This window comes from Poromitra crassiceps (assembly GCF_964638095.1).
Source record: "Poromitra crassiceps genome assembly, chromosome: 17".
Lineage (NCBI taxonomy): Eukaryota > Metazoa > Chordata > Actinopteri > Beryciformes > Melamphaidae > Poromitra > Poromitra crassiceps.
The window spans coordinates 33,105,403-33,120,440 of record NC_139635.1 but is presented as its reverse complement, the minus strand read 5'-3'; the positions used below and the strand labels follow the sequence as shown (position 1 = coordinate 33,120,440).

At 39.4% G+C, this 15,038-nt stretch overlaps 1 protein-coding gene across 1 annotated transcript; it reads left to right on the top strand.

Annotated features, from left to right (window-relative positions):
* Positions 1-1,469: 1,469 nt before the first annotated feature.
* On the top strand, positions 1,470-14,887 carry myl12.2 (myosin, light chain 12-2). The gene is made up of 4 exons (XM_083653423.1): positions 1,470-1,545; positions 13,178-13,406; positions 13,688-13,849; positions 14,452-14,887. Exons 2-4 carry the CDS (start codon positions 13,223-13,225, stop codon positions 14,622-14,624), a joined length of 519 nt encoding a protein of 172 aa, XP_083509549.1. The 5' UTR covers positions 1,470-1,545; positions 13,178-13,222; the 3' UTR covers positions 14,625-14,887.
* Positions 14,888-15,038: the final 151 nt, after the last annotated feature.

Genomic DNA, 15,038 nt, shown 5'->3' with positions numbered 1-15,038 from the left:
CAGTCATCACAGAGTGCAGGCCCATCACCATCTGCATGCACAGGTGAGTTTAATGATTATAGGATCTACATTTTAGAGGAGCGATTTAAGCTTAATTCCTGATTGTTATATCGAAGGCCATGACAGCAGTAGCCATTGCATGCAGTGAGGGCCTCTCCTTGGGACTAATGTTATAGCAAGGCCTTTGATGCATAAAGTGCAGGAAGGAACATTTCTCAAATCCAGCAACTTCGAAAAGGAAAGATTCACAAGTTATATAGTCACTTCTTCAACTCTGTTCAATTAGGATGAAATGTCACTACAATTACACATGCAGTCTAATCTACAAGGAAATAAATAATTCACAACATCTTGTTAGTGAGGATACTAAAATTTGATTTACAGCATAAAAGACTATTAGCTCACCAAGTAGAACAAAGTGATTAGTGGGCATTATAATACCCCATTAATTTGTAAGATTGCCAAATGGCATAGTAGGCTACACAATAATTAATCCGAATGAGAGACAGACTCATAAATAAATAAAAAATATATACAGCACTTACCAAACCTAAGAATCCACTTGGTTGGTTGAAAACAAGAGAAAACGGTGCAATTCCAAAAGTAGCTAAAGCAAGTCCAAATCTAGGCGGAGCGGCGAGGTGCGGGCAGTGGACAGGACGGCAGTCCACAGAACAAAAATAATGCTGCCACTCGGCAGAATGCACAAGACGCCGTCACGACCTTTTAAGGCCCGGGGCGACTTTAAATATAGACCGAGACCATGAGAAGGGCCAGCCGAGCACAGGCAGCTCGGCCAGGCCCAAGCAGTGGTTATGGAGTGGGGAAATTATGTGCGTTTTTGCTGTAATCATATCAACTCTAAAACAAAACAAACAAGAGTCACGCTATGGCCTCGTGGCTGCTGTCAGAATGGTAAACATAGGCATATAATTGTAGACTAACGTTACAATGCTACACATGACATGGACACTTGACTACCCTGTTCCTGTCTATCACCAGAAATCTGCTAAACAAAGCTTGCACTCAAAGACGAAGGATTCAGCGACTGTGAATTAAGTTTTTCATATACTCGACGACACTCCAAATTGTTATGCCACTTGATACCGATTGATGATCCTGCTGTGGAGAACAACGCAGTTTATCTACCAAAGAACGACTCCAAAATAAAGGGCATAGTGACCATGGCGACACCAAGCCAGTGTTCTGTGAGCTAATACGTTTATTTGTAATTGCTGCCACCTAGTGGTGAAATATATTAACTACCTGGATATTTGGACGTACGCGGTCTAATTGTGTTCGTTTACAAAAACCGACATATCTTTCGTGTGCCCAAAACGCAGTCTCTCTAGCAGAGTGAGTCTCATGTAAAAATAAAAAAATAAAAGAGAAAGAAAGAGATAGAATATTCCAGGCTGTCAGAGTTCGCACCAACTCGGCTCTGATTGGCTGGTACGGGCAAACAGGAAGTAAAACACAGCAGCTGATATCACTCTCTTCCTTCATCAGCAGCTGTTTGGCAACAACAGTTCTGTTTTTCACACGGTGAGTGATTTCTTTGACAGTGTCTCTACTGGCTCGCATGCTGCTCGTGTTGTTTTGTGCACGTTAAGGCGTTTGGATGAAGGCCCGATAGTTGTCATACTTTTCTGTGAATGGATGTCAGCTAGCTCGGCAAAGCTGCCCAGCGAGCCAGCTATTTAGGTCACCACTGCACTGGACAGTATGGGCGTAGCGGTCTGTTTTATTTTTTATTTTTTATCACTAGGTAAAGATGAGTTCTGCACGTTATCAGTGATTATGAATGTGTTTGCACTAGGTAAAGATGAGTTCTGCACGTTATCAGTGATTATGAATGTGTTAACACACATATATATACGAGGCTGAAGTTGGCTCCCGATTCGCAGCTCCCGATTGGAATTTTCCAGTCCACCTTAAAAAGTGGAATAACGCCTCTAGATGGCGTGGTTCGACCATTTTCAAGCGAGTTCATGAACTGGAAAACATAGGTATATAGGGGGGATATGTAAAGAGAATACATTATAGAATGAATCCTGCATTTTGTTCGTTTTTAATGTTGCATGCAATTCTTATTGACCTCAAAAAGGTTCTCCTATTGGTGTAAACAGCTGGAAAAAAGAGTTGATTTCACAGCTTTTGCCCATCTAGACTGCATAAAACCACCTCCAACTCACAGACCATTACACATATTCTTTTCAAACCTGGCCTAGATTATAAAGGGGACATTAGACTCTCATTATAGCACAGTGTCTGATTTGTGAAACATATTTCTGATTTGTGAAACTGCTCTAATTGCAGTTTTCAACTGATTTTTACCATCTAGACCGCATCAAACCAGGTCCAGCTCAAAGACCATCACTCTAATTCTTTTCAAACCTGGCCTAGATTATAAAGGGGACATTAGACTCTCATTATAGCACAGTGTCTGATTTGTGAAACATATTTCTGATTTGTGAAACTGCTCTAATTGCAGTTTTCAACTGATTTTTACCATCTAGACCGCATCAAACCAGGTCCAGCTCAAAGACCATCACTCTAATTCTTTTCAAACCTGGCCTAGATTATAAAGGGGACATTAGACTCTCATTATAGCACAGTGTCTGATTTGTGAAACATATTTCTGATTTGTGAAACTGCTCTAATTGCAGTTTTCAACTGATTTTTACCATCTAGACCGCATCAAACCAGGTCCAGCTCAAAGACCATCACTCTAATTCTTTTCAAACCTGGCCTAGATTATAAAGGGGACATTAGACTCTCATTATAGCACAGTGTCTGATTTGTGAAACATATTTCTGATTTGTGAAACTGCTCTAATTGCAGTTTTCAACTGATTTTTACCATCTAGACCGCATCAAACCAGGTCCAGCTCAAAGACCATCACTCTAATTCTTTTCAAACCTGGCCTAGATTATAAAGGGGACATTAGACTCTCATTATAGCACAGTGTCTGATTTGTGAAACATATTTCTGATTTGTGAAACTGCTCTAATTGCAGTTTTCAACTGATTTTGACCATCTAGACCGCATCAAACCAGGTCCAGCTCAAAGACCATCACTCTAATTCTTTTCAAACCTGGCCTAGATTATAAAGGGGACATTAGACTCTCATTATAGCACAGTGTCTGATTTGTGAAACATATTTCTGATTTGTGAAACTGCTCTAATTGCAGTTTTCAACTGATTTTTACCATCTAGACCGCATCAAACCAGGTCCAGCTCAAAGACCATCAATCTAATTCTTTTCAAACCTGGCCTAGATTATAAAGGGGACATTAGACTCTCATTATAGCACAGTGTCTGATTTGTGAAACATATTTCTGATTTGTGAAAATGCTATGATTGCAGTTTTCAGCTGATTTGGAGCATCTAGACCGCATCAAACCAGGTCCAGCTCACAGACCATTACACATATTCTTTTCAAACCTGGCCTAGATTATAAAGGGGACATTAGACTCTCATTATAGCACAGTGTCTGATTTGTGAAACATATTTCTGATTTGTGAAACTGCTCTAATTGCAGTTTTCAACTGATTTTTACCATCTAGACCGCATCAAACCAGGTCCAGCTCAAAGACCATCACTCTAATTCTTTTCAAACCTGGCCTAGATTATAAAGGGGACATTAGACTCTCATTATAGCACAGTGTCTGATTTGTGAAACATATTTCTGATTTGTGAAACTGCTCTAATTGCAGTTTTCAACTGATTTTTACCATCTAGACCGCATCAAACCAGGTCCAGCTCAAAGACCATCACTCTAATTCTTTTCAAACCTGGCCTAGATTATAAAGGGGACATTAGACTCTCATTATAGCACAGTGTCTGATTTGTGAAACATATTTCTGATTTGTGAAACTGCTCTAATTGCAGTTTTCAACTGATTTTTACCATCTAGACCGCATCAAACCAGGTCCAGCTCAAAGACCATCAATCTAATTCTTTTCAAAACCTGGCCTAGATTATAAAGGGGACATTAGACTCTCATTATAGCACAGTGTCTGATTTGTGAAACATATTTCTGATTTGTGAAAATGCTATGATTGCAGTTTTCAGCTGATTTGGAGCATCTAGACCGCATCAAACCAGGTCCAGCTCACAGACCATTACACATGTTCTTTTCAAACCTGGCCTAGATTATAAAGGGGACATTAGACTCTCATTATAGCACAGTGTCTGATTTGTGAAACATATTTCTGATTTGTGAAACTGCTCTAATTGCAGTTTTCAACTGATTTTTACCATCTAGACCGCATCAAACCAGGTCCAGCTCAAAGACCATCACTCTAATTCTTTTCAAACCTGGCCTAGATTATAAAGGGGACATTAGACTCTCATTATAGCACAGTGTCTGATTTGTGAAACATATTTCTGATTTGTGAAACTGCTCTAATTGCAGTTTTCAACTGATTTTTACCATCTAGACCGCATCAAACCAGGTCCAGCTCAAAGACCATCACTCTAATTCTTTTCAAACCTGGCCTAGATTATAAAGGGGACATTAGACTCTCATTATAGCACAGTGTCTGATTTGTGAAACATATTTCTGATTTGTGAAACTGCTCTAATTGCAGTTTTCAACTGATTTTTACCATCTAGACCGCATCAAACCAGGTCCAGCTCAAAGACCATCACTCTAATTCTTTTCAAACCTGGCCTAGATTATAAAGGGGACATTAGACTCTCATTATAGCACAGTGTCTGATTTGTGAAACATATTTCTGATTTGTGAAACTGCTCTAATTGCAGTTTTCAACTGATTTTTACCATCTAGACCGCATCAAACCAGGTCCAGCTCAAAGACCATCAATCTAATTTTTTTCAAACCTGGCCTAGATTATAAAGGGGACATTAGACTCTCATTATAGCTCAGTGTCTGATTTGTGAAACATATTTCTGATTTGTGAAAATGCTATGATTGCAGTTTTCAGCTGATTTGGAGCATCTAGACCGCATCAAACCAGGTCCAGCTCACAGACCATTACACATATTCTTTTCAAACCTGGCCTAGATTATAAAGGGGACATTAGACTCTCATTATAGCACAGTGTCTGATTTGTGAAACATATTTCTGATTTGTGAAACTGCTCTAATTGCAGTTTTCAACTGATTTTTACCATCTAGACCGCATCAAACCAGGTCCAGCTCAAAGACCATCACTCTAATTCTTTTCAAACCTGGCCTAGATTATAAAGGGGACATTAGACTCTCATTATAGCACAGTGTCTGATTTGTGAAACATATTTCTGATTTGTGAAAATGCTCTAATTGCCGTTTTCAACTGATTTTTACCATCTAGACCGCATCAAACCAGGTCCAGCTCAAAGACCATCAATCTAATTCTTTTCAAACCTGGCCTAGATTATAAAGGGGACATTAGACTCTCATTATAGCACAGTGTCTGATTTGTGAAACATATTTCTGATTTGTGAAACTGCTCTAATTGCAGTTTTCAACTGATTTTTACCATCTAGACCGCATCAAACCAGGTCCAGCTCAAAGACCATCACTCTAATTCTTTTCAAACCTGGCCTAGATTATAAAGGGGACATTAGACTCTCATTATAGCACAGTGTCTGATTTGTGAAACATATTTCTGATTTGTGAAACTGCTCTAATTGCAGTTTTCAACTGATTTTTACCATCTAGACCGCATCAAACCAGGTCCAGCTCAAAGACCATCAATCTAATTCTTTTCAAACCTGGCCTAGATTATAAAGGGGACATTAGACTCTCATTATAGCACAGTGTCTGATTTGTGAAACATATTTCTGATTTGTGAAAATGCTATGATTGCAGTTTTCAACTGATTTTTACCATCTAGACCGCATCAAACCAGGTCCAGCTCAAAGACCATCACTCTAATTCTTTTCAAACCTGGCCTAGATTATAAAGGGGACATTAGACTCTCATTATAGCACAGTGTCTGATTTGTGAAACATATTTCTGATTTGTGAAACTGCTCTAATTGCAGTTTTCAACTGATTTTTACCATCTAGACCGCATCAAACCAGGTCCAGCTCAAAGACCATCAATCTAATTCTTTTCAAACCTGGCCTAGATTATAAAGGGGACATTAGACTCTCATTATAGCACAGTGTCTGATTTGTGAAACATATTTCTGATTTGTGAAACTGCTCTAATTGCAGTTTTCAACTGATTTTTACCATCTAGACCGCATCAAACCAGGTCCAGCTCAAAGACCATCACTCTAATTCTTTTCAAACCTGGCCTAGATTATAAAGGGGACATTAGACTCTCATTATAGCACAGTGTCTGATTTGTGAAACATATTTCTGATTTGTGAAAATGCTATGATTGCAGTTTTCAGCTGATTTGGAGCATCTAGACCGCATCAAACCAGGTCCAGCTCACAGACCATTACACATATTCTTTTCAAACCTGGCCTAGATTATAAAGGGGACATTAGACTCTCATTATAGCACAGTGTCTGATTTGTGAAACATATTTCTGATTTGTGAAAATTAGGGATGCACGATATATCGGCAATCATATCGGTATCGGCCGATGTTAGTCATTTTTTAACATATCGGTCATATCGGTATCGGTCAGATGTTGCAATGTTAATATCGGTTATCATTATCAGCCAAATTCTTCACATTGATATGAAATAATGCAGTAAATCTATGATTTATGGGCTTTTCCAAAGGCTTTGCAAATAAAGAAATGCATAACTTTTTCAAATTCAGTGTTAACATGTCTTTTTCAGTATGTACAAAATGTGATGATCATAAAAATGTGGTTTTATACAGATCATATCGACATCGGTAAATATCGGTTATCGGCCATAACGGCAATGTTAATATCGGTTATCGGCATCGGCCAAAATTTTCATATCGGTGCATCCCTAGTGAAAATGCTATGATTGCAGTTTTCAGCTGATTTGGAGCATCTAGACCACACAAAACCACGTCCAACTCACAGACCATCACTCTAATTCTTTTCAAACCTGGCCTAGATTATAAAGGGGACATTAGACTCTCATTATAGCACAGTGTCTGATTTGTGAAACATATTTCTGATTTGTGAAAGTGCTATAATTGCAGTTTTCTGCTGATTTTGAGCATCTAGACCGCATCAAACCAGGTCCAGCTCACAGACCATTACACATATTCTTTTCAAACCTGGCCTAGATTATAAAGGGGACATTAGACTCTCATTATAGCACAGTGTCTGATTTGTGAAACATATTTCTGATTTGTGAAAGTGCTATAATTGCAGTTTTCTGCTGATTTTGGGCATATAGACCGCATCAAACCAGGTCCAGCTCACAGACCAATACACATATTCTTTTCAAACCTGGCCTAGATTATAAAGGGGACATTAGACTCTCATTATAGCACAGTGTCTGATTTGTGAAACATATTTCTGATTTGTGAAAATGCTATGATTGCAGTTTTCAGCTGATTTGGAGCATCTAGACCGCATCAAACCAGGTCCAGCTCACAGACCATTACACATATTCTTTTCAAACCTGGCCTAGATTATAAAGGGGACATTAGACTCTCATTATAGCACAGTGTCTGATTTGTGAAACATATTTCTGATTTGTGAAAATGCTATGATTGCAGTTTTCAGCTGATTTGGAGCATCTAGACCACACAAAATCACGTCCAACTCACAGACCATCACTCTAATTCTTTTCAAACCTGGCCTAGATTATAAAGGGGACATTAGACTCTCATTATAGCACAGTGTCTGATTTGTGAAACATATTTCTGATTTGTGAAAATGCTATGATTGCAGTTTTCAGCTGATTTGGAGCATCTAGACCACACAAAACCACGTCCAACTCACAGACCATCACTCTAATTCTTTTCAAACCTGGCCTAGATTATAAAGGGGACATTAGACTCTCATTATAGCACAGTGTCTGATTTGTGAAACATATTTCTGATTTGTGAAAATGCTATGATTGCAGTTTTCAGCTGATTTGGAGCATCTAGACCACCCAAAACCACGTCCAACTCACAGACCATCACTCTAATTCTTTTCAAACCTGGCCTAGATTATAAAGGGGACATTAGACTCTCATTATATGATTGAATGAATCCATGCCATGGAAGGAGGCGGAAGGTCACTCAAGAGTATTGCTCTATTCTACAATATCCACATGTATTAAGAGGGTCTGGAGTGGTCAATTGTAATTTCCACTTCATGGTATACACATGAAAAGGACAGAGTAAAAATATTCTTGTGAGGGAAGCAACAATAGGCTATTGTACGTTCATGTAACATATGCAGTCAAGCTGCAGCTACTTTATAATTTAATGTTGTAATTTAATGTTCCGTGTCAGGTTTCTAGCCTGTTGTTGAGGCCTGCTGTGGTTGGAGAATAAGAGGGGGGGGGGGGGGGGTTTGAGCCTTGTAAGCGGAAGGACTCCACACTGTGAACTTGGGAGTGGACCAGGGTGATGGGGGTAGGTGGGCCTTCCTCATGTAATTCGACAACCATCTTTCCAGTGTCTTTAGAGCATTAATCTCCAAGTTGTTTTGATTGCACCAAGTCACCAGATGGTCAACTCTGAGGGCAGTGTCATCCACGAATTTCAGGAGCTTGACGGACTGATGACTGGAGGTGCAGCTGTTCGTCTGAGTGTAGTGGTTTTTGATCTGGACCTGGGTGGGAAAAAAAACAGTGAAATCAACATTTCCTTTTTCAGTTTTCACAAATAGAATAAACGTTTCACAAATCAGCCACTGTGCCATAATGAGAGTCTAATGTCCCCTTTGTAATCAAGGCCAGGTTTGAAAAGAATATGTGTAATGGTCTGTGAGCTGGACCTGGTTTGATGCGGTCTAGATGCTCCAAATCAGCTGAAAACTGCAATCATAGCATTTTCACAAATCAGAAATATGTTTCACAAATCAGACACTGTGCTATAATTAGAGTCTAATGTCCCCTTTATAATCTAGGCCAGGTTTGAAAAGAATTAGATTGATGGTCTTCGAGCTGGACCTGGTTTGATGCGGTCTAGATGGTAAAAATCAGTTGAAAACTGCAATTAGAGCAGTTTCACAAATCAGAAATATGTTTCACAAATCAGACACTGTGCTATAATGAGAGTCTAATGTCCCCTTTATAATCTAGGCCAGGTTTGAAAAGAATTAGAGTGATGGTCTTTGAGCTGGACCTGGTTTGATGCGGTCTAGATGGTAAAAATCAGTTGAAAACTGCAATTAGAGCAGTTTCACAAATCAGAAATATGTTTCACAAATCAGACACTGTGCTATAATGAGAGTCTAATGTCCCCTTTATAATCTAGGCCAGGTTTGAAAAGAATTAGAGTGATGGTCTTTGAGCTGGACCTGGTTTGATGCGGTCTAGATGGTAAAAATCAGTTGAAAACTGCAATTAGAGCAGTTTCACAAATCAGAAATATGTTTCACAAATCAGACACTGTGCTATAATGAGAGTCTAATGTCCCCTTTATAATCTAGGCCAGGTTTGAAAAGAATTAGAGTGATGGTCTTTGAGCTGGACCTGGTTTGATGCGGTCTAGATGGTAAAAATCAGTTGAAAACTGCAATTAGAGCAGTTTCACAAATCAGAAATATGTTTCACAAATCAGACACTGTGCTATAATGAGAGTCTAATGTCCCCTTTATAATCTAGGCCAGGTTTGAAAAGAACATGTGTAATGGTCTGTGAGCTGGACCTGGTTTGATGCGGTCTAGATGCTCCAAATCAGCTGAAAACTGCAATCATAGCATTTTCACAAATCAGAAATATGTTTCACAAATCAGACACTGTGCTATAATGAGAGTCTAATGTCCCCTTTATAATCTAGGCCAGGTTTGAAAAGAATATGTGTAATGGTCTGTGAGCTGGACCTGGTTTGATGCGGTCTAGATGCTCCAAATCAGCTGAAAACTGCAATCATAGCATTTTCACAAATCAGAAATATGTTTCACAAATCAGACACTGTGCTATAATGAGAGTCTAATGTCCCCTTTATAATCTAGGCCAGGTTTGAAAATAATTAGATTGATGGTCTTTGAGCTGGACCTGGTTTGATGCGGTCTAGATGGTAAAAATCAGTTGAAAACTGCAATTAGAGCAGTTTCACAAATCAGAAATATGTTTCACAAATCAGACACTGTGCTATAATGAGAGTCTAATGTCCCCTTTATAATCTAGGCCAGGTTTGAAAAGAATTAGATTGATGGTCTTTGAGCTGGACCTGGTTTGATGCGGTCTAGATGGTAAAAATCAGTTGAAAACTGCAATTAGAGCAGTTTCACAAATCAGAAATATGTTTCACAAATCAGACACTGTGCTATAATGAGAGTCTAATGTCCCCTTTATAATCTAGGCCAGGTTTGAAAAGAATATGTGTAATGGTCTGTGAGCTGGACCTGGTTTGATGCGGTCTAGATGCTCCAAATCAGCTGAAAACTGCAATCATAGCATTTTCACAAATCAGAAATATGTTTCACAAATCAGACACTGTGCTATAATGAGAGTCTAATGTCCCCTTTATAATCTAGGCCAGGTTTGAAAATAATTAGATTGATGGTCTTTGAGCTGGACCTGGTTTGATGCGGTCTAGATGGTAAAAATCAGTTGAAAACTGCAATTAGAGCAGTTTCACAAATCAGAAATATGTTTCACAAATCAGACACTGTGCTATAATGAGAGTCTAATGTCCCCTTTATAATCTAGGCCAGGTTTGAAAAGAATTAGATTGATGGTCTTTGAGCTGGACCTGGTTTGATGCGGTCTAGATGGTAAAAATCAGTTGAAAACTGCAATTAGAGCAGTTTCACAAATCAGAAATATGTTTCACAAATCAGACACTGTGCTATAATGAGAGTCTAATGTCCCCTTTATAATCTAGGCCAGGTTTGAAAAGAATTAGAGTGATGGTCTTTGAGCTGGACCTGGTTTGATGCGGTCTAGATGGTAAAAATCAGTTGAAAACTGCAATTAGAGCAGTTTCACAAATCAGAAATATGTTTCACAAATCAGACACTGTGCTATAATGAGAGTCTAATGTCCCCTTTATAATCTAGGCCAGGTTTGAAAAGAATTAGAGTGATGGTCTTTGAGCTGGACCTGGTTTGATGCGGTCTAGATGGTAAAAATCAGTTGAAAACTGCAATTAGAGCAGTTTCACAAATCAGAAATATGTTTCACAAATCAGACACTGTGCTATAATGAGAGTCTAATGTCCCCTTTATAATCTAGGCCAGGTTTGAAAAGAATTAGAGTGATGGTCTTTGAGCTGGACCTGGTTTGATGCGGTCTAGATGGTAAAAATCAGTTGAAAACTGCAATTAGAGCAGTTTCACAAATCAGAAATATGTTTCACAAATCAGACACTGTGCTATAATGAGAGTCTAATGTCCCCTTTATAATCTAGGCCAGGTTTGAAAAGAATTAGAGTGATGGTCTTTGAGCTGGACCTGGTTTGATGCGGTCTAGATGGTAAAAATCAGTTGAAAACTGCAATTAGAGCAGTTTCACAAATCAGAAATATGTTTCACAAATCAGACACTGTGCTATAATGAGAGTCTAATGTCCCCTTTATAATCTAGGCCAGGTTTGAAAAGAATTAGAGTGATGGTCTTTGAGCTGGACCTGGTTTGATGCGGTCTAGATGCTCCAAATCAGCTGAAAACTGCAATCATAGCATTTTCACAAATCAGAAATATGTTTCACAAATCAGACACTGTGCTATAATGAGAGTCTAATGTCCCCTTTATAATCTAGGCCAGGTTTGAAAAGAATTAGATTGATGGTCTTTGAGCTGGACCTGGTTTGATGCGGTCTAGATGGTAAAAATCAGTTGAAAACTGCAATTAGAGCAGTTTCACAAATCAGAAATATGTTTCACAAATCAGACACTGTGCTATAATGAGAGTCTAATGTCCCCTTTATAATCTAGGCCAGGTTTGAAAAGAATTAGAGTGATGGTCTTTGAGCTGGACCTGGTTTGATGCGGTCTAGATGGTAAAAATCAGTTGAAAACTGCAATTAGAGCAGTTTCACAAATCAGAAATATGTTTCACAAATCAGACACTGTGCTATAATGAGAGTCTAATGTCCCCTTTATAATCTAGGCCAGGTTTGAAAAGAATTAGAGTGATGGTCTTTGAGCTGGACCTGGTTTGATGCGGTCTAGATGGTAAAAATCAGTTGAAAACTGCAATTAGAGCAGTTTCACAAATCAGAAATATGTTTCACAAATCAGACACTGTGCTATAATGAGAGTCTAATGTCCCCTTTATAATCTAGGCCAGGTTTGAAAAGAATTAGAGTGGTGGTCTTTGAGCTGGACCTGGTTTGATGCGGTCTAGATGGTAAAAATCAGTTGAAAACTGCAATTAGAGCAGTTTCACAAATCAGAAATATGTTTCACAAATCAGACACTGTGCTATAATGAGAGTCTAATGTCCCCTTTATAATCTAGGCCAGGTTTGAAAAGAATTAGAGTGATGGTCTTTGAGCTGGACCTGGTTTGATGCGGTCTAGATGGTAAAAATCAGTTGAAAACTGCAATTAGAGCAGTTTCACAAATCAGAAATATGTTTCACAAATCAGACACTGTGCTATAATGACAGTCTAATGTCCCCTTTATAATCTAGGCCAGGTTTGAAAAGAATATGTGTAATGGTCTGTGAGTTGGAGGTGGTTTTATGCAGTCTAGATGGGCAAAAGCTGTGAAATCAACTCTTTTTTCCAGCTGTTTACACCAATAGGAGAACCTTTTTGAGGTCAATAAGAATTGCATGCAACATTAAAAACGAACAAAATGCAGGATTCATTCTATAATGTATTCTCTTTACATATCCCCCCTATATACCTATGTTTTCCAGTTCATGAACTCGCTTGAAAATGGTCGAACCACGCCATCTAGAGGCGTTATTCCACTTTTTAAGGTGGACTGGAAAATTCCAATCGGGAGCTGCGAATCGGGAGCCAACTTCAGCCTCGTCATATATATAGCGTTATATATATATATATATATATATATATATAGCGTTTTTTGTTGTTGTGTGATGCTGTTGTATAATTCCCAAGCAAGTTAGTTAGATCCAAGTTTGTTTCTTCTTTTAATGTATATGTCTGCTCAGCTTTGAAAAGCTTATGACAGCTGACAGCCATAATACTGTCCCATGTGTGTTACAGGAGGAGTAGTCTACAGGAGGGGACCCCACCACACCACCTGCCAACATGTCGAGCAAACGGGCCAAGGGGAAGAACACCAAGAAGCGTCCTCAGCGCGCAACCTCCAATGTGTTTGCCATGTTCGATCAGTCTCAAATTCAGGAGTTCAAGGAGGCATTCAACATGATCGACCAGAATAGGGACGGCTTTATTGACAAAGAAGACCTGCATGACATGCTGGCCTCTTTAGGTACATTTTACACTGTCTTTATACATTTGGATCACATCTTTCCAAATAGACTGTATTGCAATAGTCAGATTAGGCCACTAATTGCAAGGAGTGCCATTGTCAAGTAGTGCCCAGACCACAGATGTAACAAATATTCACATACCCCTTGAATATTAATTTATAACAGAGAGAAGAGCTATAAAGAAATAAAAGCTAGACAGAAAACGTTGGCATCAAATGCCCCCTGTTTTATGTCTGTTACCCAATGCTGATGACTTGTTATTACCTTTGCATTATCCCAGGTAAGAACCCCACAGAGGACTATCTGGAGGCCATGATGAACGAAGCGCCAGGGCCAATCAACTTCACCATGTTCCTTACCATGTTTGGAGAGAGGCTGAACGGCACAGACCCTGAGGATGTGATCCGGAACGCTTTTGCCTGCTTTGATGAAGAGGGCACAGGTGTGTTAAAGCCCTATGTGAGGTTGATGACAAATGTTCCATGCCTTTCCCTCCATTTGAATTTGAATGCACACAATCCCTCATGGTGCAAGTTGCCAATAGATCTCTTTACTACTGCCATCAAGATGGATTCCTTTCAATTTCCCGTTTCTTTCAATTTTAACAACAATAATAATAACAATAGTACAACAATAGTAATAACAGCAGCCAGGGTGTCCACATTCCCTAAGCTAGTGTTATAGTACTGGAGTGCAGGAATCAGCCTCGAGTCCAAAGTCCTGGACTAATTTTTAGGACTTGTGACTTGGACTTGAACTCGAGCATTCATGCATTTGGACTCAGAAGTTGGAGACGAGGGCTTTTTTTGGTAAGAGGCCACAATAATTTGGCATAAGATATTGATGATAGCTATATTAAGGCAGGCACATGTGTTCCACCTACATGTGGATTCATGCTCATGTTCAGTAATGCTGATCTCGGGTAATGGGGACTCGACTCGGACTCTTCTATGGTGACTCGGACTCTAACACTGGGGACTCGAGATATAGTGACTTGACTAAAACACTGCAAGCATGTAAGAAAACATGTCTGAATGCCCACAGGAGTGATCCAGGAGGAGTGCCTACGCGAACTCCTCACTACGATGGGGGACAGGTTTACAGATGAAGACGTGGACGAACTCTTCCGGGAAGCTCCCATCGACAAGAAAGGCAACTTCAACTATGCAGCATTCACACGCATCCTGAAGCATGGTGCAAAGGAGAAGGACGATTAGGGGCAGGATCATCACTAGATGATATTTATTTAGCACATCATATGTGGGTTTAGACACAAAGCTTCACTGTAGTATAGCCTACTGAAGGTCATTTATATAAGCTGCCTGTTCATGTTCTACCATACCTCTGGACCCTCACTCTAGCCCCTCCCCACCTCTATCATAGCTCATTTGCACATCTATGCACCACTACTAAGATATAAGTGTATAAGCTAGTGGATGTATGACACAACGATCTTACTGATAAAGCTGGAAATAAACTCTCAAACAGAAACAAATCGTATTGACTGGCTCGGTTTTGCTGACTCTTTTGTATTTTGGAGCTATTTAACCTAAAAAGCACAGCCTCCTGCAAATGACACAGAATCCAGCACCCCCCCCCCCCGCCAATAAGACGTTTTGAATTATAGCTTC